Source organism: Odocoileus virginianus, chromosome 3 (genome assembly GCF_023699985.2).
Source record: "Odocoileus virginianus isolate 20LAN1187 ecotype Illinois chromosome 3, Ovbor_1.2, whole genome shotgun sequence".
NCBI classification, from domain to species: Eukaryota; Metazoa; Chordata; class Mammalia; order Artiodactyla; family Cervidae; genus Odocoileus; species Odocoileus virginianus.
In genome coordinates, this window is record NC_069676.1 from 4,000,040 (window position 1) to 4,027,901 (window position 27,862).

The 27,862-nt window shown below is 57.4% G+C and overlaps 1 protein-coding gene and 1 pseudogene across 4 annotated transcripts; one reads left to right on the plus strand and one right to left on the minus strand.

Annotated features, from left to right (window-relative positions):
• Nucleotides 1-27,806, minus strand: KLHL26 (kelch like family member 26). Of its 4 annotated transcripts, XM_020884531.2 has the most exons (4): nt 27,671-27,806; nt 5,193-5,375; nt 1,204-2,781; nt 1-188 (listed from the first exon to the last, which is right to left on the minus strand). In XM_020884531.2, exons 1-4 carry the CDS (start codon nt 27,745-27,747, stop codon nt 137-139), a joined length of 1,890 nt encoding a protein of 629 aa, XP_020740190.1. In that variant the 5' UTR covers nt 27,748-27,806; the 3' UTR covers nt 1-136. The 4 variants fall into 4 exon arrangements, with proteins under 4 accessions (XP_020740190.1, XP_070317616.1, XP_020740191.1 ...); XM_070461515.1 differs by lacking the exon at nt 5,193-5,375; XM_020884532.2 differs by having other exon boundaries at nt 1-2,781; nt 27,671-27,805.
• On the plus strand, nt 25,077-25,176 carry LOC139034535 (U6 spliceosomal RNA; annotated as a pseudogene).
• Nucleotides 27,807-27,862: the final 56 nt, after the last annotated feature.

A 27,862-nucleotide genomic window follows, 5' to 3' on the forward strand; every position in this document is an offset into this window, starting at 1 on the left:
TTTTTACCATAACATTTTTATTAAATATAAGGAAAATAGGCGACGACGTCTGCTAAGGTCTGAGGTTAATTCTTCACATGGTGCGAGGGTCACAGAGACGCGACATCAATCGTCCATTAGCAGCAGAAGAGACACTTTAAGTTGCCCCGAGGGTACAAATCTCGTTTATAAGACAGCGGTGCTGGCCTCTTAAGAAAAAGCAAAAGAAAACCAAACAAAAAAAAAGGTTTTGAGGTTTAGACTCCAGAGCAAACGTGGCCACAGATGCCGCAAGTCCCTTGCAGGGAGCAGCCTGACTTCCCGCACCGAGTGGGCACAGGCCCGACGGCACGTCAGCCTGCTCACGAGGCGGGGCTGGGGAGCAGAGGGCTAGAAGGGGCAGAAATGAAACCTCGGGACAGGCCTGTGGGGTGCAGATGTGCTGTGAGATTCTGAAGCCAGTGTCCCCGTCCATTCGTGGGACAGGGCCGGGGACAAGGAGCCTCAGTCCCGTTCTTGTTACGGCCCTACCCGTCACCCAGAGCCAAACAGAAGGCCTAAGGCCCCTAAGGACCATCTCTGGGAGGTGGCTGTGTTTTTCCATGCTGAAAGCAGACAATCGCACACCCTGAAGGTGCCAGGACCCAGGTCAGGAATGGAGATGAGCATTGGTCCCCTCCGACTCAGCAGCTCGGGCTCACTGGGGAGGCAGAAACATGCCCTTCTGGCCGCCCCGAGTCAGGCAGCTCCCAGCCGCCTCTCCTGCTCCTGTGTGTCACAAAGATCTGGGGTGCATTTTTTTAAAAAAGACACATGCAACTCAGAAGGGGTGGGGGGGAATTGGAGGATCAAAATGAGTTCACTCTGAATGTCTCAGACCCCCAGGCAGAGGGAGCAGAGAGAGGAGACAAAGCCACACGCTCTGAAGGAGACCCCTCCGCCCACGCGCCCGTGAGGACACGAGGTGGGCGAGGGAACCGCCTCGGTGTGAGCCGACTGCCGCAGCACATCAGCCTTGCTGCTGGCAGGCTCTCCCCGAGGGTGTGGGGCCACAGTCTGCTTCAGGAAGGAAGCAGGGGCGCAGGGGGTGCCGTAGCCACGCGCAGGCCCCAGGAGGCCAGCCCAGGGGTGGGGCGTCCCAGTTCTCTGCTGGGACATGCGCCCACCAAGCCCCTGGCGGAAACAGCAGGCGGCCAAGCCGGTGACTGGGGTCCGGGGAGCTACCTGCGGGCCCCGGCCCGGGGCAGCAGCACGGGGGCACAGGCGATGCCGGCAAAGGACTCGGGAAAGTGCAGGTCGCGCTCCCACTCGTCCGTCTCGGTGTTGTACACCTGCACGATGCCCGTCACGTTGTTGAGGCGCCAGTTGTAGCCCCCGACAATGTAGATCTTCCTGTCCAGCAGGCAGCAGCCAGCCTCGGACTGGCCGGCCCGCATGGGGGTGACGCTGGTCCACTGGTCCGTCTCGGGCACGTAGTACTCCACGGCCAGCACGTCAAAGCAGCGGTCCACGTGGTCCATGCGGCCGCCGAGAGCGTAGATGCGGCCGCCGGCACCCACCATGGCGTGGAGCACTCGGGGCTCGCTCATGGGCGCCTTGAACTCCCACTGGTCAGCCTCGGGGTCGTAGCAGTGCAGGGCCTTCTTGTCCTCCACCGAGATGCCATAGCCGCCCGAGATGTACAGGCGGCCCCCCGCCACGGCGCCCGCGTGGCCCCACGTGCGGCGCTTGAGCGAGCAGGCATAGCCCCACTCGTTGCGCCGCGGGCAGTACCGCTCCACCGAGGCCAGGCTGCCGGCCCGGTTGCGGCCGCCCGTGGCATACACCATGCCGCACAGCACGTTCAGCTGGAACTGGATGCGGCTCTCCTGCATGGCCTGCAGGCGCAGCCAGCGGTTGAGGTGGGGGTCGTAGCGGTAGCAGGCGTCCACGGCACCCTCGCCACTGCGGTACTGCAGGTGCTGGCCCCCGGCCACATACACGAAGTTGTCCAGCACCGCCACGCACGTGTGGCTGCAGCCCACCTCCATCTCCGTCAGCTCCCGGAAGTGGCGGGCGCCCGGCTCGGGCAGCTGGTACACCTTGCTGCTGACGGAACGGTCGCTGTCGGTATACGGGGTGCCGCCGAAGGCCACCAGCGAGGGCACGTCTGAGCGCACGGCGGTGCGCGACGACTGCATCTCGTGCTGCCGAAAGGGGAGCACCTGGTAGTTGAAAGCCTCCAGCAGGTACTGGCGGCACAGCACATCCTCCACCATGATGTCCAGCGTCTGCACGCTGTCCACCAGGTCCGAGGACCGCATGAGCGGGAAGCGGATGTGGCAGAGCACGTGGCTGGCACGCAGGCGCCGGGCTGGGTCGTGCTGCAGCCAGCGCACGGCCGCCCGGAACAGGTCGATCTCGGCGCAGCTCTGCAGCCGGTTGCTCTGCAGGAAAAAGACCAGGCGCTCGAGCGGCAGGTGCAGGAAGTCCTCCTCCTCGGCTATCTGCAGGAAGTGCCGGAAGGTGAAGGCGTCCACTGATTCCTTCAGCGAGGCCAGGCTGAAGGTGGTGGCCATGTGTCCGATGTGCAGGCAGGTCTCGACGCTCATGGCGGCCTTGAGGAACTCCTCGCACAGCTCCACCACGGGCAGCATCTGCAGGAACACGGCGGCACCCAGCACGTCCTGCACACAGTCCAGGTCCAGAGTCACCTCGGCGCTGTAGGCGAAGTCGATGATGTGCCTCAGGCCGCGGGCTGACACACCCTTCAGCTCAATGATGTCCTGGCTCGCCTCCCGCATGCCACCCGTGAACATGGCCCTGAAGGTCAGAAACACAGCGTGGGGGCTCAGGGGCCTTGTGGCTGCCCGGGAAGGCCTGGCCCCCCACCCCTTGGACACTGCCGGCAGGGCATGACCAGTCAGGGGAAAGCAGGCCGGATGTTCATCAAAGACACACAGAAAGGAAAAGAAAGATTTTTAATTTGCACCCTAGCCATGTATCTTCCTACAAACAGCAGCTCCCCACGAGGGGCCCTGCCCAGCCTAACCCAGAAGTCAGCAGTGCTGGGGCCCAACAGGCTTAGAGGGTGAAGGCCAAGGGCTGCATGCTGCGGGCTGGGTGCAGTTCTGCAAGAGGAGACCAAATCTTGGGTTTGGCTTTGACTCTGATGACAGGACTTTCATTGGAAGGACTGATGCTGAAGCTGAAACTCCAATACTTTGGCCACCTGATGCAAAGAACTGACTCATTGGAAAAGACCCTGATGCTGGGAAAGATTGAGGGCAGGAGAAGGGGATGACAGAGGATGAGATGGTTGGATGGCATCACCGACTCGATGGACCTGAGTTTGAACAAGCTCTGGGAGTTGATGATGGACAGGGAACCCTGGCGTGCTGCAGTCCATGGGGTTGCAAAGAGTCGGACACGACTGAGTGACTGAACTGAATGAGGACAAGTTCCTCTGCCCCACCTTAACACCCAGCCCTGGAAGACCTCACCTGTGGCAAGTTCAGGAGACAAAGCAGGCCCCCCAAGGGCACCATGCACCACAGCTCACAGACAGCCTGGCCCCCCACCGGGGCAGGTGGCTCCACCTTCCCCAGCCTGGGTCTTGGGTCATTGTCACAGGGGTTGGAGAGGGGTGAAGGTCCCCAGGAAGTTCTGCTAGGGTCCCTGCCATCTCCAGAGGCCTAGGTGGTCAGGGAAGCCCCCTGAGAATGGCCTAAAGGAACACCAGTCCATTGTGAGCGCCCCCAGCAGCAAGTGACCCCGGCTCTGTCAGCCACGCCCTCCTGCTCCGAGAAGCAGTGTTCACGTGAGTGCTGGTGAGACACACGGGCCCTGGGTCCCAGCCCCCCAAGGCTCTGGAGGGTCCCCTACCAGGAAGAGGGGTAAGAACCTCAGTGCCTGCTTAGGGCTCCTGGCAAGTTCTAGAAGATGGAGAGTGGCAGGGTCCTTTCATGGGACAAGCTGGCATCTCATCAGAGTTACAGCTCCCATCAGCACACATCTGTGACAGCCACCTGAGGGGAGAACTTCAGACACCGCCTGGCGGAACTGCATCCCCGAGTCACCCGCTGGGTGGGCCCAGCTCAGGCCCGGAGCAGGGATAGCCGAGCTGGGGGCAGCCGGGGCACCACCAACCAACCACTGCCCAACCTTGGCAGCAGCGCTCCACCAGCCCCCAGAACCCGCTTCTTCTTGTCCCCACGAGTCCCATCAGCCCATCGAAGGCAGAAGTGATCACGGCGATGGGAGGGAGCGTTGCCTTTTAAGGCCTCTCCGACTGCAGTGCCAGCGCAGAGGAGCCTTTAAAGGGCATTTCTGGCTCGGCCGGCCCGCCCGTCCCCAAATCCAGAATAAAAATAGAAGCGGCGCCCCAGATGGCTTGGCTGCTCCAGCTCCCCAGAACGGCCTCTCTGAGCCCATGAGGCGGGCAGCCAGGGGGCGCACCAGGCAAGGCACCCCAGTTTCAAGGACTGTGAGGCCCAGGGTGGGCACATGGGCTGGGACTCAGAGACAGCCGGCAAAGTGGGCTTTAGAACCACCCCCAGGCGGCACCCCAGCTCTCTCAATTGGCAGGAGGAAGCTGACCAGCTGGTCACTAAGGGAATGAGGGAGATTGTTCCCGAGCTGTGACAGCTTCCCACGGGTGAGAATGGTTGGGTGGGACCCTCAGTCCCCTGCCCAGGCCAGATTTTCAGGAAAGAGTCTTTGGGGCAGAGAGACCCGGACACCCAGCAAGGCCTCGCTCATAACACGGTGTCTTGGATGGACCCCGGAACCCTCAAGGGCTGCCGACTAGGCATACCTTCCACCCCCAGCCTGCACACAGGCTCGCAAGGGCAGGATTCATGCCTGCTGATCACCGCCAAATTCCCAAGGCCCAGAACAGCATTAGGCACAAGCGGGTATCAAAGAAAGACAGAATGAAACCCAGAGGCGCCCTGCCCCCTCCGCAGGGCAGAAGCTGCTAAGCGGGCTCCCACCTCTGCCCCAGGCACGCTCGGCTTGTCTGCTCTATGTCCCCCAAGTTTGAATAAGCAGCAAACCTGGAAAAACCTGCGGGCTTACTGGACATTTGGCTTCTCTCTAAACCCAGAAATGAGCAAACCTCGGCCTTTCCCTCAAAGCCATCCTGGGCTGGACGCAACTGGAGGCACAGCCCTGGGATCGTCCCTCTTGGACGGGCGGTGCCGCCCACTCCACCCCGGGGCCCGCGCGCGCACCTGAAGTAGTCGCTGCAGGCGGCCAGGACTACCTTGTGCGCGTGGAAGGTCTCTCGGTTGACGGTGAGCACGACGTCCAGGAGCTGGCCCTGGGCACGGAGCGCAGCGAGGCCCTGCAGGAGGCTGGTGCTGTGGCCAGGGGCCGAGAAGGTGCACTTGAGGGCCCCGTTCTTGTCAGCCATGCTGTGGGGGAGCAGAGGTGGGCAGGCAGCTGAGAGGCCGGGGCGCCATCTGCTCTCCACCCAGGGGCCCTGAGCAGGCTTGGCAGGAAGCGGCCCTGGGTGGAGGTGAAGTTGCCAGAGCCCGTCCCCGAAGCGGAAGCCGGACCTGGGTCCCAGTGGTGAGTGCCACCTGCCCGCGGGCTGGCCTTGGCAGCGGAGGCACGCGCAGACTCCATGTGTCGCCTGTGAGACAGGCGAGGTATCGTGCAAGACCCACAGGGGCTCCCACACACCCTTTCCTTTCTGATTTAACTGAGCTGAGGCTCACACATCATTCGTCATTTTGCAGTATACAATTCAGTGGCGTAAAATCCACTCACAAAGTTATTCAACCATCACGTCTATCAGCAAGGCGAAAGGAGACCCGTACCCATTACCAGTCACCTCCCCAACCCCCTCCCCCAGCCCCTAGTCACCACTAATCTGCTTCCTGTAGCCATTGGCCTGCTCGGACCAGGGATCAAACTCGGGCCCCCTCCAGCGGGAGCATGGAGTTCTGATCACTGGACCAACTGGGGCGCCCCAACCTCATGGCCCCAGGGCTGTAGGAGGACACAGAAGGATGAACCCGAGGCAAGGAAACAGGAGGTTGCATGGGATCTTCCTGTCACCCTGGGGCCAATATAAAGAAGCCATAAAACCAAGCATAACTGCCCTCCAGAAGATGGATTTACCTGTGGGGGCAGCTTGCTGGGGGGATGGGAGAAGGAAGACACATTCTGGCACATCCCATCAAAATGAGGATGCACAAGACAAAGGCTGTCTTATAATAAAAATAAAGTTTTGAAAAGGAGAGGGGTGGCCACAACCCAAATGCCCACCAGTGGATGAATGGATAAACGAAATGTGGTGTATGCATATAATGAAACACTACTCGGTCGTGACAAAGAATGAAGCTGCCTCAGGCTACAAAAGGGAAGAAACTTGAAGAGCTCAGGCTAAGTGAAAGAAGCCAGACACAAAAGGTCGCATGTTGCATGATTCCATTTATATGAAATGTCCAGAAATCCACAGACAGAAAGCAGATCAGTGGTTGCCAGGGGCTGGGAGTGGAGGGTGTGGAGTGACTGCCCACCCAGGGTTCCCTTTGGGGTGATGAAAATGTTCTGGAACCAGAAAGACACGACGGTTGCACAACACTGTAAAAGCACTAAATGCCACTGAATTATACACTTTAAAATAGTGAATTTTATGTTATGTGAACTTCACCCCAAAAAACAGAACAAAACTCAAGGTCCTTGGAGCCTTCTCAGGCCCTGTGTGAAAACAGCCAGGACCTTCAGGGCCTCACAGTACACGAGGTCCTCTGTGGCTCAGTCCCTATGGTTCCCACTCACTCCCCTTCACCCCCTACCTCCTGGCCACTGTCCCCTTTGCTATTTCCTCTTGGAAAGCTTTTGCAGAAATGCATCAATAAATGAAGAGTTTATGGAGAAGGAAATGGCAACCCACTCCAGTATCCCTGCCTGGGAAATCCCATGGACAGAGGCGCCTGGAGGGCTACCGTCCACGGAGTCTCAAAAGAGTCAGACACAATTTAGCAACTAAACAACAACACTAAAGTAAAAAAATAAATAAGAGTTTAGGAGGCCCTAAATGTATCACTTCATCCTCCGAATGCAACCGAAAGGGACAATGCCTGGACTTCCCTGGCTAAGGCTTCATGCTCGCGATGCAGAGGCCCACGTTTGATCCCTGGTCAGGGAAGCAGAGCCTGCATGCCACAACTAGAAGTTGACGTGTTGTGTGCTGCAAGGAAGACCAGAGATCCTGCACGCCGCAACTAAGATCTGGCACAGTCAAATAAATACATACCTATTTTTAAAATCTCCAAACTTACAAAAAAGAAAGAAAGGCACAACGCCCTTCAGCCTCCATGGAGTCAGTAACCTTCCCAGGACTCTCCCAGGGCCCGCCCCCCAAGCAAAGGCCAGCCTCCCCAGTCCTCTGCTCGCTCCCCATGGCTGGAACTTGCTTTCCCATTCCTGGGACGGACGCCTGCCCACAAATGAGGGCCAGGAATGTGGGCACTGGTCTTTCCAAGAATGCGGAGGAGAAAGAAGGCTTCCCGGCTCCCACTGCCCACCAGCTCCCCAAACACAACCAGGGTCAAAGAGCAGATGACGAGCACACGGCACTCAGTTGCTGCCGACAGGAAGTCCCCAACTCGCATAGGCTGCCCACCTCAGTGGCCCTTCTAGAAGCCTCACGAAAGGAGGTGAACTAAATCAATGGGCGCTACCCACAGACCTGCAAGGTGCTCAGGATTCCGAAGGTGTGGGGATGTGCCAGGGGGATGCCACCTGCACAAGTGTAAAGCGTCCTGTCCCCAGAGGCAGGAACGCATGTGACTCAGAGCACCTGTGCTGGTGACGTTAGGGGCCAGCGGTGCCGGGAACCAGACACCGGGTCTGTGTTGGAGGCTGGGTGTGCACACCGTGGAAGGAGGGAAGGAAAAGGACCCAGGAGGAGCCTCAGTCTCCAGCCTGGCTGAAGGGACTGGACGGCCTCCTCACACGCCCCCCACCCTCCCCCGTGCTGCTGCATCCAGGCCACCCTTCGTGGTTTCCGAGACCCCCGAGTGACCCCCGTTCTGAAGATCACAGATCCTCGGGGTTCAGAGGACCTCAAACTGCACCCATCCCCTGGCCAGGACATCTCCAGGGACAGGGTCTCACCATGTCCTCTCACCAACACTCCACAATGTGCCTCTGGACCATCAGAGCCAACACTGTGTCCCACAAGAGCCTCCAAGTATCCGTGAGGTGCTCGGGTCCATCCCGAGCTCCTCCGGGCTCTCTGTCAGCCCCACGGCCCCCTCCCTAGGGTGGGAGGACACAGTATGAATGAGACAGAGCAGCTGGCCCTCGCCAGACACACGGTCAGGGAAACGGGGACCCAACATGGTCAAATTATGCAGAACTGGCCTGTCAGTGTCCCGTGGGAGGGAATAGGAGCTGGGAACAGAGAGGGGCAGAGGCCAGAAAGTGGGGATGTCCCCAGCTTCTCCTTCTCCCAGCTCTGCCACCCCTGAGGTTAGACAGGGATGCCCAGCCTCTCCCTGGGAGCAGAGGGGCTTGGTAGCATCCTGGGTGTTGGCCCTATAGCCCGGCTTCCATCAAGGGCCATCCCTGTGCAGAGTCACCTTGCAGCCCGCAACGGGCCCCCTCCTGCCTGGGGCCAGGCGCCCCCATCTTCCCAGCGCAGCACAGCGGCCTCGGATCAGGGACAGCTGGAGGGACCCTCCCTCCCGGGGCCCCGGCGTGGAACAGAGGCCTACCTCGAACCAGGGACGGTGTTAAGACTGTAGACATAGACTCGGCTGGTCTGGGTAGCCCCAGGGACGGCAGAGCCACTCTCCACAGATGCCACTCAATGTGCACAGCAGGGGCTGCAGGTGTGAAAAGTGACACGCAGACGGCACCAGCATGCCACCTGCATCACCAGGACCTCCTAGAGTCATCCGAACCTGGAGCCTGGCCCTGAGCAGAGTGTCTGGAGGGCTGGGCCAGGACCCAAAGCCTGGAGACCCGTCTCAGCCAGACTCGCTCTGAAAGCTGCCTGGGCTGCACCGCGGCATTCACCCCTCCAGGCTCTGGCACCTGGAGCGAGGCACGGAGGGCAGGACTCCGAGGCCGCCCTGCTGTCTGCCAGCCACGTGACTCAGGAATGTTCCTCGGTCCTCTGAGCCTTGATTTTCTCAGCTTTCAAACAGGGCAGAGGAAGCAGATGTCACAGGACTGCCATGAGGCTCCCGGGCCCCCATCACCTCCCAGGAAATGAGGGACGGCAGACTCCCTATTTTCCCCAGTTTCACTTTGGGCTGGCCAGGCCCAATGGGGGGCTGCACCCTGCCACCACCCCTACAAGCCGCCCACCTGCCTTTGAATGGGGCCAAGTGCTTGGGAACATGAAGCTTGGAACCACCCACAGAGCGCTGGCTCATGGCAGGTGCCAACCAAGCCTGGCTGGCCTCTCCATAGACACCTCGCCTCACACATTTTTACAATTCCACTACCCAGCCTTTGCCATTTTGCTTTTAGCTGGCCTTAGTTTTTTCTTCGAAGTTCCTCTGAGAGTGTGAGGCAAGGTGGGAGGATTTCCTGTGCTTCCACTGAGCCCTGGGCACTGGTACATCCATACATGTTTTCACCACAAAAAAGATCTCACACCTGAGGTAACTTCATCCTGGGGCTGCTTGGTCCCACATATATTTACTGTGGTCCTTCATATATAAAGAGCACCAAGAAATCAATACAAAGCCAGCAATGTCACAGAAGGATGTACAAAAGTTGTGGGCTGATGGTTCATAGGAAAGGAAGCATATCTGGCTGGAGGAACCTAAGAGTCAACTTCACTTATGATAAGAAAAGTGTGCTTGCCAAAGGACTGGCTTCATCCCTCAGTCATCAGGCAGGCCATCTGGCAGCAGACACTCTTGTCTATTCCCAAAGGGAGTTTGAAATGGGACAACCCCCAGGAAGGCAGTTTGAGAGACCTAGCAAAATTCAAATGGCTCATCTTCTCAACCTAACAAGTCTGCTTCCAGGATTTTTCTGAGATACATTTACTTGTGCAAGTTGAGAGACGTGTGAGGACATTCACCAAATACCATTTCTGGGAGCTGGAGATGGGAAACAAACTAAACACCCTTTAAGAGGGCACAAAGGCCCGGCCTCCAGCTGAGCACGGAGGCCATGCATACTCTGAGGTTAAAAAGCTCCTATAGGGCTTCCCTGGTGATTCAGAGGTAAAGAATCCGCCTGCCAATATAGAAGATGCAGGTTTGATCCCTGGGTCAGGAAGATCTCCTGGAGAAGGAAATGGCAGCCCACTCCGGTATTCTTGCCTGGGAATTCCCATGGATAGAGAAGCCTGGCGGGCTACAGTCCATGGGGTTGCAGAGTCGGACATAACTGAGCAACTAAACAACAACAGTGTGGGATTTAGGACACCCCGGCCCAGAAAACCCCCACCGAGCCCAGAGCACTGCCGCTGACAGGGCGTGGAGCCTAGTTGCGCCAAGTGGGTAGGCAGCAGCCCCTTTCTGCGCATGCCTCACCCGCGCCAGGCCCGCCTCCCGGTGCCGCCAGCAAGGCGCCCGCACCTCGGGAGGCTGTTTTCCTCCTCCCGTCTCAGAAATGGGACAACTGTCTCTGAAGCCCTGACATCTACCCCCACACACACACCTCGCGGCCTCTGGGGAGTTCGGGGAGGGGGAGAGGCAGCCGGCCTGGACAGACAGGCAGGCGAGTCTGGGCGGAGGTGGGCAGCCGGAGGAGGGAGGGCCGCAGCCCGGCCCGATGACTAAGGGAAGGCCCGTTACTCAGGCCGGCCCAGACAGGGGGCGGCGGTGAGGCGGGGCCACGGCCCCCAGGAAGGCGGCGGCGGCAGGCCTTGAGCTGGTCCGAGCCTCCAGACAGCCGCCCGAGCCACGGTCGCCCGCGCTGAGTCATCGGAGCCAGTGCGTCAGCAGCCGGGTCAGGGCGTCTCTGCAGGCCACCCCGGCTGCACCCTCGGCCTGGGTCTGGCCACGGAGGGCATGCCCCCAGCTGTCCCCACCCCAGCCCTCGCGCTGTGTCTCCCCGGCACTGTCATCGGGCGCCCTCGGGCCCGCGCAGGCCCACGCGTGACACGGGGACAGGGCAGCTGCCCACCTGAGTGTCCCTGCACAGGGGCTGACGGTTGGTGGGACTGCGGAGGAAAAGCCCACCCGGGGACCCCGTGGCAGGACCCCCAAGGCCTCCCCAGCCGGCCGAGCCCACTGCCCGCACCGTCACAGATCCTGCCTGGCGCCCCCTGCATGGGCTCCTTCCTGCCCCCTTAGTTGTTCATGAGGTCAACACCCCAAAATACACCATGGGCTCGAGCCATTGCCTCAGAACCTGCTTTGAGGGGACCCAAGTCCAAAGCAGAATGGCCTAGTGAGGGGCGGCCGTGGGAGCTGCGGGGCCGTGTGAACAGTGACGGGCCCCTCGGGGCGGTGAGGAGCAGCGCTTGGCAGGGTGGGCGCTCCCCACCTCCTGCCCTCGCCCGCCTGCTGGGCCTGGTCTCCACGATCGGTTTCCCAAGCTCACAGGAGAGATCTGAAGCCCCGGAAAGTTCTTTTCATTGGAATGTCCAAAAAAAAAAAAAAGAGAGAGAGAGAGAGAAGAGGCAAGAACAAGAAAGAATTTCATGGAAACATTTCTTTGGGGTTTTGTAAAATCCTTTCCCACCCCCACATGGAGCCCAAAACTCAGGCCAGAACAGAGTCTAACGGTATTGCCCCTTTAACATAGTGTTCTGACATGCAAATTCCCTCACTTCCCCTCAAAACGGAGAGCACTTCCACTTTCAAAGCCAATTTTGGTTTTATTGTCCATGTGGCTCGATGGAGCGCAGCAGCGCAGCACAGCTGGTTGGCTCCCGCCCCGGCCGACGCAGTACCAGGGAGCTCCAGGCCACTCCGCCCGGGGTCCTGGGTACAGCAGCAGGAAGACGCTGCACTCGGGGGGACAGAGGGGGCCAGAGACCCCGAGAGGGAGTCAGAGACACAGACAGAGACAGAGACCAGAGAGGGAGTCAGAGATGTAAAGAGAGAGAGACACCCAGAGATGGGGGGACAGAGGCCCAGAGAGAGATAGACCAGAGAGACACCCAGAGATGGGGGGACAGAGGCCCAGAGAGAGATAGAGACTCAGAGAGAGAGAAAGAGAGACCCAGAGATGGGGAGACAGGCCGAGAGAGAACAGAGAGAGAGAGAGACCAGAGAAAGAGAGAGAGAAACTCAGAGAGAGAGAGACAGAGAGACCAGGGATGGGGGACAGAGGCCCAGAGAGAGAGACCAGGGATGGGGGACAGAGGCCCAGAGAGAGAGACCAGCGATGGGGGACAGAGGCCCAGAGAGAGAGACCAGGGATGGGGGACAGAGGCCCAGAGAGAGAGACCAGGGATGGGGGACAGAGGCCCAGAGAGAGACCAGCGATGGGGGACAGAGGCCCAGAGAGAGAGACCAGGGATGGGGGACAGAGGCCCAGAGAGAGAGACCAGGGATGGGGGACAGAGGCCCAGAGAGAGACCAGGGATGGGGGACAGAGGCCCAGAGAGAGAGACCAGAGATGGGGGACAGAGGCCCAGAGAGAAAGACCAGGGATGGGGGACAGAGGCCCAGAGAGAGAGACCAGGGATGGGGGACAGAGGCCCAGAGAGAGAGACCAGGGATGGGGGACAGAGGCCCAGAGAGAGAGACCAGCGATTGGGGACAGAGGCCCAGAGAGAGAGACCAGGGATGGGGGACAGAGGCCCAGAGAGAAAGACCAGGGATGGGGGACAGAGGCCCAGAGAGAGAGACCAGCGATTGGGGACAGAGGCCCAGAGAGAGAGACCAGCGATGGGGGACAGAGGCCCAGAGAGAGAGACCAGCGATGGGGGACAGAGGCCCAGAGAGAGAGACCAGCGATGGGGGACAGAGGCCCAGAGAGAAAGACCAGGGATGGGGGACAGAGGCCCAGAGAGAGAGACCAGCGATTGGGGACAGAGGCCCAGAGAGAGAGACCAGAGATGGGGGACAGAGGCCCAGAGAGAGACCAGGGATGGGGGACAGAGGCCCAGAGAGAGAGACCAGAGATGGGGGACAGAGGCCCAGAGAGAGAGACCAGCGATGGGGGACAGAGGCCCAGAGAAGGGGACGGGGGCTGGGGCGGGCTGGGCTGCGCACGCAGACGCCCCGGCCGCCGCCTGCCGCTCTCTGGCCTGTCTCCCTCCACCACCCCGGCCTCCTGCCCAAGCTCACTGGAAGCCTCTCCGGCTCGCTCCTCCCGCCGGCTTGACTCCTCACACTGTAGGCTCATTGACAGAGCACATGTGGGGCACAGCCCAGGAGGGCACTGTGGCAAGTGTCCTCTTCACGATGGTGAAACTGAGGCCCAGAGTGCCCCCCAACCCGCACCCGCAGGCTGCTCCCACTTCCTGCCCCTCTGCAGCTGCTGACTCGGCCGAGGCCACTGTGCTGACCCTTGCGGTCGCAGCTCCACAGATAAAAGGTGCGTCTGAGCCAGGGTCCCACACGGCCCCCAAAGGCAGCCACCCCCAAGCCGCTGTTGCTGTGGTTACCACAATATTTCACAGCTCTGGGTCCTGTACTCCCAGCCCAAAGGATGGAGTCACCATGTTTTGGCACCTGGCAGCAGCTCTAGATGCTCGGGCTGGCCTGCGGCCCCCACGCTAACGTCAGCACCCTCCCTCCTGGGACCACTCGCCCCAGGCCGGCTCCGCCCGCCTCACCCCCAGGCAGCCGCAGGCCCACAGTAAGGGGCAGCCTGCGGTCCTCTGGCAGAGCTGGAGCCCCAGGCTCTCTGGGCACCGGACCAAGCAGCAGGGCTGCAGGGTGGACAAGTGGAGAACCCAGGAGCAGATGACGCTTCTGACAACAGCATCCCAGCAGGCCAGGACGCCAGACTGCTGAGAGAGACGGTGGGGGGACAGAGATCCAGGGAGAAAGAAAACCTGGCCAGGGCCCAAGACCCCATGTGCCCCTAAGCCTGGGTGCTCTCCACAGCATCAGCAGTTAAGTTGTTTATTTCTCCCTCCCAGTCATCATGCTTGTTATTTCCTACATCTTCCGCTGTAGTTTCAATCAGGATACCCAGTGCCAAGGCAGATCTGTACACCCTGCGGGAGGCCAGGTGGGCCAGCCTTCCCACCTGTTCTGCCTCCTCCAAGAGTCAGGCCGTGGACACACCTGGAGCTCAGCCTGGGCGCACGGCACCCACAGAGACGCTCGCCCTGAGCCCCGCGAAGCACTGCCAGGCCACACCTGCCCACCTCGTCTTCCAGGCATCACCGTGCAGGGCCACCCCTGCCACGTCTGTCCGCGGCTCCTCCCCGCCCACGCCTGCAGGACAGTGCTGAGGCGACAGCAAAGAGGCGCTGCTTGGGAGTGTGGGCAGCAGGCAACCAGTCAACCTGCGGGCAGCTGGGCCTGGTGACCCTTGAGGGCCCTCATGTGACAGCCGGGAAGGCTGGGGGTCGAGCCGGTGGCTGGGCAGGCAGACAGGTTCTAGAACCTACGTCCACTGCAAAAGAACCATCACGACTCCTCCCGAAGACCCAGACAGGTAAAAAGAGGCAAATTCCTAGGGGCTGGGAGCAGAGGTGGGGGGCCAGCCTCGCGAGACCCCCCACCCAAGGTCCCGCGCGCAGAGCCCGGCGCCAGATGGCCTCGCTCGGTGCTGGCTCTGCTCCAGGCTGAGTGGAACCACGCTGTCGGCGCCGTCATCCTACCCTTCCGTGACAGGGACACACTGCGTGGGCTCCTCCACGCCCCAGAACTCACTGGAGGACGGCTGAGAACCCTGCAGGCACGGGTGCTGCCACCAGCAGAAGGCGACACTGACGTTCAAGTTCATCGCTTCCCGACCTAGACTCCCTGCAGCTCTCCACGCTTTGCTCAGGGGCCACGGTGCGTCCAGGGCCCCCCAGGCCCAGCTGTGCCTCCTGCTCAGGCCCTCTGGCCTCACCCCAGCCTCTCAGTGGTGTCACAGGGAGCCCAGGCTGCGTGGCGGCTGGCCACTTCTGATGGACAAAAGGACCCTGTGGGCAACATTTCCCCAATCCCAGACCTGCGCAACTTCAGCAACTTCTCAAGGCTAGGAAGGCGGACAGACGACACACAGACCACCCCACCTTTCCTCACCAGCAGCAAGCGCCCAGCCTACAAGATACCACCACCCCTCCCTCCCCATCCTGGCAGGGAAGCACCCACTCTATGCAGGACTGTGGGCTGGAGCGGTGCCGACCTGGCTCCCAGCTCACCTCTTGGTGGGCAGCCTGGAGAGAGGTCCACCACGATGGCCACCACAGATAGGGACACTGAGGCACAGAGAGGCTCAGGCACCCACCCAAGGCCACATAGCATGTGGGAGGTCAGTGTCAGCCTCTGTGCAGCCCCGGGTGGATGGCCCCCTGGTCATTTCCATGGTGCAGATCGGAGACTGAGGCTGGGAGAGCAGGGGCCACTCAGCAGGGAGGCTGGGCCAGGAGGCGCATGGGAAGCTGGGCACCAAGGAGGGCAGGACATGGCTCCGCAGTGGCAGCCGGGGCCAGGGGGTGGACGAGCCTCTTAACTCTCCAGCTGTTATGAGGGGGAGCCCCATTCTGCCAGGTCACCATAGGAAAGCCCCACCCAAGCCCGCACAGCACTCTGACCCTCCAACCCAGCTCTCTTTGTCTTGCCTGCCCATCACACCATCCAGTAAACCATCCATCTGTTTCCAGTCTGTCTGTCTCCTCCAGGCTGAGTCAGGAGTCTCAACGGGCAGGGCAGGGTGGGCTTGGTCTCCTGAGGTGTTCCAGCACCTGGCGCCGTGCCCAGCATGTGTTCAGAGCTCGGTCATGCCTGTTGATTAGATGGCCAGATGGCTGAGGGCGTGGATGGATGGATGGACAGAGGGGTAGATGGATGATAGATAATGAGGGACGTGGCAGATTAACTAGACGAATGAGCAGATGGATGGATGGTTGGAGGGATGAGTGGAGGGAAGGGTGGGTGGGTGGAAGGCTGGCTAGGTGGAGAGACGGATGGACGGACTGATGATGCCTGGGTAAGGGGGCAGGTAGACGGCTGCTAGGTGGCAGTGGTGGCGGGACCTGACTCCCATCTCTGCCTGTCGCATATACCTGCTGTTATCCCCTCCACTCAACCTCCTGGTCCAACTCCTGGGACTGCGTATGTTATCCTTGACTGGGCTCAGCCAGGAAGACCTCAGCAGGCTTCTCTCTGGGAGGTCTCACCTCCACACTTTGCTCATGCTTTTCCCTGAGCAAACAGCCAGCTCTGTCCGTCCCCGCCACCACTCCCCCCCACGCTGTACTCTCCAGCCCACCAGTCTGCCGCCTCCCCCAGCACCTACCCTCCCAAAGTAGGGAGCCTCCCAAAGTAGGCCTCCCCCAAGGCTTTCCTCGCCCTCACGGCCTGGGCAGGGCTCCCCCAGCCTCCATGACCCCTCAGAGCTCAGCCAGGGCCCCATGCTAGGGGCGGAGAGGTGGCTAATAAGCAGACCTCGGGCTGAAGCTTCGCTTGTTTTGTTCCCACCCATTGACAAGAGGCTGGTCCCAGCAAGTCCCCCACCAGCCCCACATTATCCCTGCTGCACTGGGCCTGGAGATGTGGCCACGTGGATGAGCACAACCCCTTCACTCCAAATCAGGCAAGTAGGCACAAGACTGCCTGGCCTCAGAACACTGCTGGGAAATCCTGTGAGATTCCAGCATTGACAATTCCAGCATCTCAGGGCCCAGCCCAGCTGCCTCCCCTGGCAGGGCAGGTGTTGAGGCTCTGAAAGGGACGGTTCTGCCAAATAGCATAAGCTCATGCCCAGTGATATCAGGCCATATACAGACAAAGATACCGGTCTGGCTCAGCAAGGATCTTCTAATAGCAGCATAAAGTTAGGCAACAAAAGGGGCCAATCATGAATATCTTTATTTGTGGGGGGAGAGTGCCAATATCCCTTCCTTCTTCTAATACGGGACCCCTGTTTTCCTCCTTCACTCTCAGCCCCAGTGGTAAGGATAAGGAGACCCACCCCTCAGCTGAAAAGGGAGACTCACAAGCCAGCCTGGCCAACCAGAGCCTCCCAGGCCCCAGCCTGGTCCCAGGAGAGGGGTTGTGACCCACCTGACCCAAGCAGAGCCTGCCCGGGACTTCTGCTGCAGCCACCAGGAAGCTCGTCTGCCCCCGGGGTTGCCAGGATGCTGGGAAGCAAGATGAGGTCGCCTTGCCCAAGCAGGACGGAAGTCAGAGAGCTGAGAGACGGGAGACAGATTGCAGGGGGATCATCTGAGCCCTGCATTTAATGTACCTAAAACTGGAATTCTCCCTGAACTTACTGTTTATGTGAATGAGGAGCTTTTATTTTTTAACCGAAGGCAGCGAGCTGAGTTTTTGGCTCCTGGAACCAACGGGGGCCTTTGATGTCAGAAGTTTCAAAGCCGGGGCTCGAACTCCAGACGAGCCTCTGGAAAAACCACTGTGGGGTCAACACTTCAGCTACCACCGCTCCCTGCCGCGCTCACAGCCTTCCTGCCCTGGGGGTGGAGGCGAGGATGCCTGGATCTGCCAGCCAGTAAGTGGTGACCAGACAGACAGCCTGAGCCCCGCCTGCCTGGAAGGACACAGCCAAGGTCAGCAAGCTCCCCGTACCCCCTACTGTGAAAGTTCAGCAGCTCTAAATGCTAAAATGCTGAAAGCATGCCTAAGGCTGGAGCTGCAGGGCAGCCAATGCCATCAGCCTCAGCAGGGAAAACACCACTCAGAGTTTCTGCAAGTGACTCCCGTGGAGCATGAATATTTGTGTGTTCCCAGCCTCCCTGCCTTACGGGCGCAGGGGCTGCCATTACCCCTGGCATGACAGCAGCGGGGAGAAAAGAGGCCACGAGAAGTCCTCCGGGACCAGACTCCACCATGGCAAGCACAGGAACGGCTTTTAACAACAGTCCTGGAAGTTTGTAGAGTGGAGCCTGCCTCGGTCTACAGTGGGGCCCCCCACATGCCTGCTGCTTCATGGGCACTTTGTCACCGCCCCCCAAAACCCCTATTTTGGAGAACGCCCCACTCTCGGCTCTGGTTGTGGGAGATTCCGGGTGACCATGTCTGCCCGCTCCCGCTTCCTCCAGCAGACTGTTTCAAATTCTAACATCCCTTTGAGAGGCAAGCTCTCCGGATATCCAGCCCAGCCCAGCCCAGCCCCGCTCAGATCCCGTCTGTCTTTGACCCCTGTGGAATTTTGCAGTTGTGGCGAAAGAAAAGTCTTCAGTGCTCGATCCTCGGGTGACCCCCCCTTGAGGCCTTTAAAAGCCCAGGGGTCCACCCCTCAAGATTTCCTCCAGGCCGAGTGTGTTCAATTCCGGAAGCCGCTTCCCTCACAGGAAAGGTCTGTGATTCCCCCCAGGTGCCGGTTACTTCCTCCCGAATCACAATATTTTCAGCGTGCAGCGAGGTGGTCCACGGGAAGAGCTCAACGGCTGGGCTGCTCGGCGAGGGGTCTGAAATCACCCTGGATGCGCCCCAAAACCCACTCCGCAGAGGAATGTTAGGGAAACGCTCTCCTGGCCATGGGAGGATGAGCTGTGAGCGTCCTGAGCAGCCCTCTCTGGAGGGAGACAGGGAGGGCGGGGGAGGAGGAAGGGACTGGAGACTCGGGGTTAACAAGTGTTAAGAGCCGTCTGCACAGCTGTGGAGCGGCTACCACAGGCGGAGGAGGAGGAGGGCCCCAGCCCCCCCACTTCCCCCTGCAGGCAGCTGGACACGGAGAGCAGCGGGACGTTTTCTCGTCTTCGCGCATCGCTGTGAGGCTGGCCGTGAACTCACAAAGCGCCCGCACAGGGTACTGCCCGCTGGCGGCTCCCTACTGGAGGCGGATTCCCTGACCACACGCCCCTGAGTCCCTGTTTCTCTCCCTGAACCATGGCATCACCAACCCAACGCACATGAGTCTGAGCAAACCTCGGGGGACACTGGAGGACAGGGAAGCCCGGCCTGCTGCAGTCCATGGGGTCGCAGAGTCGGACACGACCGAGCACCTGAACAGCATTCCTGCGTGAACGCAAATCAGGAGAAGCAGGGCGACCCTGGCTCAGCCGGCTGGGGAGGGCTGTTCCAGAAATCTTCAATCAGGCCAGCTCCTCTGGCAAATCCATCGCAGACTGGGGAGAATACCTGCTACGTTGTATCAGCCTCCACCATGAAGCCCTGCCCTCAGGGAGCGCACAGCCCAGGGGACACGGATCCTTGAGAACACAGAATGGACCAGGAGCATGGGTCAGAGGACAGAGGCGGACAGAGTGGCCAGGCCCCAAGGAGGCAACCTTGGAGCTGCGCAAAGCTCTGGGACGGGTCACTCCAGCCAAAGGAGGGTGGAGTCAAAGGCCAGGGGGGCGCCAGTGTGCTGCTGGAGACGCAAGCTCTGGAAGTCTGGGGGGCAGTGGCAGGGGCCAAGGGGCTCACGTGGAGAAGCGGACTTTGTTCTGACGTTGTTCTGGCAGTTAGGATGCCCCTGGCAGCTGTCAGGCAAGCGAGCAGCCCAGTCTGATGCCAGCCTTGGGAGGCCGCCACCAGCGGGAGTCAGGGGACAGCAACAGGAGGGGGACAGGCAGGGGCGGCTCGGGGCAGGACGAGGAGAGGGCCGGAACGAGATGCGGCTCAAAGGTGGAAACGGCTCGGGGCAGGACGAGGAGAGGGCCGGAACGAGATGCAGCTCAAAGGTGGAAACGGCACCATGTGCCAGCAGATTAAAGGAAGACAGAGCAAATCAGTGTGTGCGTGCTGAGTGCTCTTGAGGAGGGGGTCAGAGTGGGGGTGGGAACCGAACTGGCAAGAACCAGGTCCTGGTTGTTGGGAGAGCAGAGGCCCTTGAGCAAGGAGAGGCGTGAGGACTTTCCAGGAGAGAGGGGGGACCTTGAGCCCTCCAGGCCAGATGTCTGTCTGCTCCTGGCCTCCTCTGGTTGCTCTCAGACAGCAGAGACTCTTAAGCCGAGTGGGGCCTCGCCTCCTGCCTGAGGGGTACCCCTCAGCATTCACTCTCTGGTCCATGGCAGAAGCCTGAGAACTGGTGGGCCCCGCCTGGCTGCCACCATGGGTCAGCATGTCACACAAGTTTCACCTTGAATCTTCCCCAAACGCATTCACAACTCGCCATCCCCATGGCCTCCCACCTTGGCCCAAACTCGTTCATCTCCCGCCAGAAGGATCCTTCCAGAACATGAATCTGACCCAGGCGCCCCCTCACCCAAACCCTACGCCCATCCCTCTGTCTCCCCCTCCTCCCTCTCACCCTCTCCAGTTCCTCTCTGCCCTCAGGATCCCTAAAAAGCCAGGCTCCTCCACCATTAGAATCTACACACGCCACTAGCCTGTACGCAGGAAACAGTCCACCTCCGGAGCCTCCCTTCCCCCAAGCTGAAGGCCCTAATCTTGAGCCTCTGGTCAACCTCATTTGTAAGGGGGTTCCCAGAACCTTCTGGAGAAGACAGGGATCTCCAACTCGGCCTTGGGATCATTTATGGCAACCGTGGGGAAATGATGGCCCACAAGCTCCACGTGCTGGGGTGTAAGCAACCCACACGGGCCTACCCCCTCTATCCAGGGGCCCCATACGCCCAACACCACACAAAGCAGTAGGGACATAGGAGACAGGTGACGACTGCCGTCAGAACAAAAAGGTGTCAGATGAGTGCTGAGTGCTGTCCACAAGAGAAAGGAACTGGGCGTGCCGGGAAGCTGCCCTCCCCGCTCCCTTCTCCAGGGCCTTCAACCCCAAGTCTGAAATATGCCCAAAGAGCACAGGGCAGGAGTGCAGAGAAGCCCCGCTTTAAAGTGGGAGGGGGAGACGGGAACAAACCTGCGACCTGGCCTCACTGAGCTCTCCCATGAGGATCAGTAATAAAAAATAACCAGTTAAGGAAAGTGGGATGACATACTGAGCCCGCTCCCTAGAGACGGCACAATGATAGCGGAGGCTAATAAAAGCTTCCTACCCCATAAGCATGGCCAACAACAAGAAGGCTGTCCCCTGGGGGCTGCAGCTACTGGCTGGAAGCGGTCCAGCTGTGAGATAATCAGGCTGCACAATTCGGGGTGAAGTGTGCAGTGTTCAGAGCTATTTCACATCGTGAGCTCAAGGGACCCTGCCGGACAGAAGGTGAGGAAAGGGGCGCCTCACTCCCAGATGCCGGGCTGAACGCGTGGCCGGCCCTGAGCACCTCCAGCTCTGCACTCCCTCCCTCGCCCCAGACCCAACTGCCCCAACCTCGTCCTCTGCCAGGACCCGCCAGCTCAGGCCCCACGCTCTGCTTCCAGGGGCCAGGCTCGCGTGGTGCCATCTGCACGCAGCTCAGACTCGACACGCTCCGTTCTCCCACTGGCCCTGCCAGTGGCCACCGAGTGAAGCTACCAGTGTCCTTCAAGCTGCTCGAGCCCACTACCAAAGACTGAAACCCACATTGAGGCCTATTCTCTGATGTGATGGTGTCAGAAGGCAGGGCCTTTGGGGGTTGATTAATTAAGTCATGAGTATGGGGCCCTCATGAATGGGATTAGTGCCCTTATACTAATAGCCTTCTACTATGTGAGGACGCAGCAAGGAAACTGTCTATGAACCAGGAAGTGGCTTCTCCAGACACCAAATCTGTCGGCACCTTGATCTTGGACTTCTCGGCCTCCAGAACTTTGAGAAATAAATCTCTGCTGTTTATAAGCCACCCAGTCTACAACATTCTGTGTGGCAGCCTAGACTAAGAGACCAGCTTTCTCTTCCCAACCTGCCACACCGGCTCATTAAAAACAACCAGGCAAATGCCCCAGGGCCCCTCCGTGGCCGCATGGGCAGTGGACGGAACGCCAGCTGCATAAGGACTGCAGGACGGCACTGCCCTTCCACGCTGACACACACGTGTGCAATGTACTGGGTGCCCTCTGAACACTTCCCAGATGAAGGTTCCAACACCCAGCGGGTTACAGACATGCCCAAGGCATGCAACAAGCATGTGGGTCTCATGAGGTGCCTGATGCTGACACATCGCCCAGAACTCCTAGGAGCCCCTGTCTCTGAAGGGTCAGACTCCTGCCTCTCCCTCTCAGCTGAAAAGATGGCGAGGCCAAAGGAACAAGAACTTTCTCAGAAGGCCAAATCATCCTCCAATCTTTCACACACACGGTGTCCAAGGTATGACTTCCCAGGGAAACACCTGTGGCTGGAACAGCCCTCAACCAGACACTTCTGCCTCGTCCCCTAGAAACGATGTGAATCAGTGAGACTGGGCCCCATCCAGACACCTGTAGGAAAGATGGGCTGAGGAAAGAGGAATGCCAAAGGCCCAGCATCTGAAGAGCCTCTGTGGCGAGAAGGCTCCTCCTGAATGAGCCGGCCAGGTACCTCATAGCAATGGAATTTTAGTTGCAAAGGTTCAACTCCCAGGAGAGTTCCCCCTCCTTCTCGCAATACCCCACAAACCTCCTTTCTCGCTAGGAGTCTAGACCCCCGTCACGGGCCTGAGGTGGAGCTGGGAGGGGGGCTGCTACAGAACAAGGATCTTTGGTGTGACAGAGCCTTGAAGCTAGGATCCCACCTCCCCTCAGCAAGCCCCCAGCTAAGGCAGCCACGCTTTGTCCATCTTGGAGGCTCAGCTTGGGCACTAACAACCATCTCTACTAGGCAATGGGTTTTTTGTTGATCCCTCGAGATAGGAAGGAAAGAGAATAAGCTTTTCTCTTTCTTTTTCCTCCCCACTGGTTGCAGAAAAGTGAACTTGGAACAAACAAGTTATGTAATGCTGGGGGTGTTGTTGGGTGGGGGGGAAACACCATCACTCCTAAGGACAGTTCTCCGAGTTGTGGGACTGTTGGAAGCGCTAAGGGAAAGACAGGAACCGCCCCCACCCCTGGCCAAATGACAAAACCCTTCATGGGACAACACGGCAGATGCAGGCACCACCTGGAAGGTTGGGAAACCAACCATCCTCACAGACAGGGCCAGCCTCCCCCGAGTCCTTGGCAGCCCCACAAGTCTCCCCAAGAAGACAAGGGACGGATGTGACCACCTAGAAGGGACTTCCAACAAGCCAGACTGCAAGCCCTAGAGAGCTTTTCCACACTCCATTCATTCATCCATTCCTCCCTCCCTATCCCTCCCTCCCAACCATATTTTTTGAACATTCCCTTCCTCTGGGCTGCCCATGCTCCAGGCATACAAGACCAAGAGTGCATGAGACAGCCATGTTCTCCACCTTCAGGGAGACTCCACTAGCACACCAAGCAGTGTCAGGTGGCGAGTGCACGTTCCAGGACACACAGCGGCCATAGCACCCAGGATTCCACTCCTGGGACACGCCCTCAGAGAAGGGAACACAGGTGCTCAGACAGAGACCTGTGCGTGCATGCGCACAGCAGCATTATCCAGACCAGCCGAGAGGTGAGACCAACCCAGACGTCCTTCAGCTGGTAACTGGATAAACAAAATGTGGTATGTCCACACAATGGAATGTTATGCAGTCATAAAAAGAAATGAAGGACTTATACATATGACCTTGTGAATGAACTGTGAAAACATTCTGTGGAGTCAAAGACGCTGAAGGTCACATATGGTATTGTTCTTTTTATAAAACAGGGAACTTTATCGAGACAGAAAGTAGACGCGTAGTCATCAGGGGCTGGGGGAGGGGAAGGGGTGACTGCTAACGGGAAAAAGCTGTCCTTTTCAGCTGATGGAGATGTTCTAGAACTAGACAGAGGTGATGTTTGCACAACACTGTGAATAGGCTGGATACCACTGAATGGTACACTTTAAATTGGTGAGTTTTATGTTATATAAATTTTACCCCAAAAAGCCAACACAACAAGGTGACCAGAAAAAGTGTTCCTGGGGCTAGTTGAGCTCAGGGCGTCAGGCAGGTGCCTCTAAGAGGCCACAATCTTATAATGGAAGGATGAAGACGAATGAGGTATAGGCAGGTCATGTACTGGTATGGTTGGTTTGGAATAAATGAAGAAACGAATAAATGACCAACCTACAAGGGCCTCTACATCTCAGAAGGATCCTTGGGAGAATCTTGTGTGCTACAATCTCTCTCCAGTTCTGATCTCCTTTCTGTATGCTCCATCTCACCATATGAGGGATTCTTACCCTTTTCCCACACGAGCATCTAAGGGATGAGGCCCTCCCCACATCAGCTGCTCAAGACAACAGACTTCATTGGGATGGAGGGTAGGAGGCAAATGAATATCTCAGAGATGAGGGAAATATCTTTTAATAAAATGCCTCCAGGGGACTTCCCTGGTGGTCCAGGGGCTAAGACTCTGCCTTCCAACACAGGGGGTTTGGGTTCAGTCCCTGGGCAGGGAACTAAGATGCCACATGCCACAGAGCAACTAAGCCAGAAGGTTCCTTCACATCCAAAATTAAATAAATAAGTGTTTTAAAAAAGAAAATGCAAAAAAAAAAGAAAATGCCTCCAGGACTTCCCTGGTGGTCCAGTGGCTATGACACTCACTCCCCATGCAGGAGGCCCGGTTTGACCAAAAGATCCTGTGGCCACAACGAAAGATCGATGATTCCACATGCTGCAACTGTGACCCAGTGCAGCCAAACAAATAATTTAAAAAAAAAAGAAAGAAAGAAAGAAAATGCCTCCGTTTAGAAAAAATATCTTAGATATGAAACTAGAAACAAGATCCATAATGAATGAGATAAAGGAGACCTCCTCAAGATAGTAAACTTTTGCCCCATGAGAGATACCATTAAAAAACAAAAAGACAAGCTACAGGCTGGGAGACAACAGTTGCAAACAGTATATCTGATAAAGAACTTGTTTCCAGAACACGAAAAAAAGTCAAGTCAAGAAGACAAGCCAAGTAAAAAATGAACAAAAGATTGGAAAAGACACTTCACCAAAGACCTGAGTGGCCACTGAGACCATGAAAAGATGTCCATCATGAGTTAATAAGGGTATGCAAAAAAAATCCAAAATTAGATACCAACATACACTTAGAATGGCTATAATTAAAGACTGGCTACATCAGGTGTTGGGGAGCAACTGGAACTCTTGCACATTGCTGGTAGGAACAGAGTTAGGGTGCAGCCACTCTGGAAAACACCCTGGCAGTTCCTTAGATTAAACCTACAAGAGCTTGCTTTGGTAACACATGTACTAAAATTGGAACAGTATTGAAATTAACATGGCCCCTGAACAAAGACGACACTCAAATTTGTGAAGCATTCCATATTTTTTAATCTAATCTCAAAATAGGAAGCAAAAGTACAAAGACATGATGAACTATTTCTTACATTTTTCTAGGATACGAAGGCCCTGCTTGTTAAGAACCTCAGTTGTTAAGGTAAAGGGCTACACCACAATGGGCTTCATTGATTTCCTCTGCTGCTTTTCCTCTGTTTTATTACAACTCCTATTTGTCCATCACTCTAGTATTTGTGGAAAGATGTTTTGTATTTTGCCACACCATGACAATAATAGTCCTAGTCTGACTGGTTGGTTTATAAGTTTAAGAACAAATAAATAAAAGACCCATTTTACCTTGAAAAAAACAAGAAAAAAAATACTTAAACCTGTACCTACCATAGGACCCAGACATTCCACTCCTAGAGGATGAAAATGTATGTTCACACAGGGACTTTGCTGGTGGTCCACGGGCTAAGACTCCACTCAAGGCAAGGAGCCTGGCTTCCATCCCTGATCAGGGAACTATATCCCACATGTCACAACTAAAATATCCCATATGCCGCAACTAAGACCCAGCATAGTCAAATAAATAAAAATAAATGTTTTTAAGAAAATTTTAAAAAGAATGTATATTTCCACACAAAGATGCATACCCAGATGTCCACCACAACTTTATTTGCAATTGTCAAAATAGAAGCCACTCAAATGTTCATCAGCCAATAAATGAACAATTTATGTCCATCAATACAATGGAATACTAGGAAGCAGTGAAAAAGGATGAATTTCTGATACTTGTGACAACACATATGAAACTTCAAAAATATTCTGCTAGGGGACAGAAGCCAGACACAAGAAGTCACATGTTACATGATTCCATTCATATAAAATTTCTAAAAAGACAAAACTACAGAGTGACAGCAGATCAGAGTGTACCTGGGGCCAGGGTTGGGAGAAGGATTGACTGCAAGGGGCTTGAAGGAATTAATTGTGGTGATGGACACGTTCTGAAAACTTGGATTGTGTGAATGGGTATATAATTCTATAAATTTATTAAAACTCAAAGAGCTGTTCAGGTAAAATGAGTGAATTGTACAGCATGCAACTAATTATACCTTGCTCTCGCCCCAGGTTATCCCTACTCAGGGCCCAAAGCAAGCACTAGGGTTCAATGTTACCTCTTATCGGTCCATTACATGCCACCTCCTGCTGGTCACCAAGTCCTATCCACTTGACCCCCCAGAATGTCTTCCCAAATCTACTGAATTCTCCCTGCTCCCCATTACAGGCCTCTAAAGCCGAACTCAAGCACCCAGGTCCCCACAACGAGGACTGACTCTGTAACATTACTGTAACACACCAGTAATGACCACTTTATCATTTATCACGTTGGCTTAAATTATTTGCTCTCATAAGCTCACAAGTGAGAAAAAGGCCAAATTACTTGCTCTGCCAGCCAATGGTAGCAGGCTGTCCTGGTGGGCCTGGATGAAGAGATCTAGACCATGCTGGCCTTGGGCAATGGGAAGACAGAAGAAGGTCTTGCATTGTAACACAGGTGTTTTTTCCCTCTGAGAACCCAGAACAATGCATTTAAACACCTTCAATTGCTACGCCAATTCTGGGGTTCAAACAATCATTCTTAGGACTTGGCCAAAGATAAAGGGGGCCTCTCTCAGACCAAAAGGGGTGAATTCTTCCACCATGATCTGAGGGCAAGATCTTGCTTCAAGTTCTTTGCCCTAGGGAGTGGGAATTTACACCCCAAGAGGATTAGAGGGAGGAGCCCCAAGATGGACCCTCCTCATGTATTTTTTTTTTTTAACCTTCAGCCTTTTAAACCATCCTCAGACTTCCCAAGACCCACTAAAGCCCCTTAGGATTTCCAGAATCCCCAGACCCCTCCCTGCCCATCAGAACTCACTGGGACCACCAGCTTCCACTTTCAGATTCTCCCAGGTCCCTTGGGTCTCTTTCAGGCCCTCAGGTTCATTTGAGCCTCCTATTCCCAACCTTCCACAGTCCTCACACCCCCCATATCCCCTCAGCACATTCTCAGGACCACCCTTAGAAACCTCAGGGTCCTTCAGCACCCTCCAGGAAGCCCTGGGCCTCAGCCCTCCAAGCTCCCCCAGTCCCCTCTTCAGAGTCCGCAGGACAGCCTCAACAACTGCAAGATTGCCTATGGCCCCTACTCAGGACCTCCCTGCCTCCCAGACCTCTTGGCATCCTCAGTTACTCATGGCCATATCACAATCAGGAACCCCTGGGATTCCCTTCAGATCTCCATGTCCCTCAAAGCCCTCTCTGGCCCCTAAGGACATTATGCAGACGCCTGGAGGTCCCGGGGCCCCCAAGCCGCCATCAAATGCCCCATGAATAGCCCTCAGTCCCCCCAGTACTCCATGGCCACCTAAAGCCCGCAGCCCCCGTAAAGATCCTCGAGCTGGTTGAAGCCATCCCGAACCCCTCAGGACCCCCAGGACTCCTCACAGGCCACTCTTGCCCTGAGGCAGGTGCAGATCCACCCTGCGGGCTGGGTCTCACCTGCTCGGGCGCTCGGGGCCCGGACCGGCGCCGAAGCCGCCGCCACCAGCGCCACCGCTACCGCCGGACTCCGCCATCTTCCCGCCGCCGCCACCGCGCGTGCTAGTGACGGGAACCGCGCGCGCCGGCTCGGGAGACCAAATCGCGGGGGGTAGGGCGGGGCCTGCTCTGCAGAAGGGCGGGGCCCTAGGC

What these genes read in the sequence shown, in the direction of transcription:
- KLHL26 (XM_020884531.2), bottom strand. Translation starts at nt 27,747, where the DNA reads ATGGCGGAGTCCGGCGGTAGCGGTGGCGCTGGTGGCGGCGGCTTCGGC. An exon ending in GCCTGCAGCGACTACTTCAG is followed by an intron (nt 2,782 to 5,192) that starts GTGCGCGCGCGG and finishes TCTGACCTTCAG; the next exon opens with GGCCATGTTCACGGGTGGCA. An exon ending in CCCCGGGCCGGGGCCCGCAG is followed by an intron (nt 189 to 1,203) that starts GTAGCTCCCCGG and finishes CTTTTTCTTAAG; the next exon opens with AGGCCAGCACCGCTGTCTTA.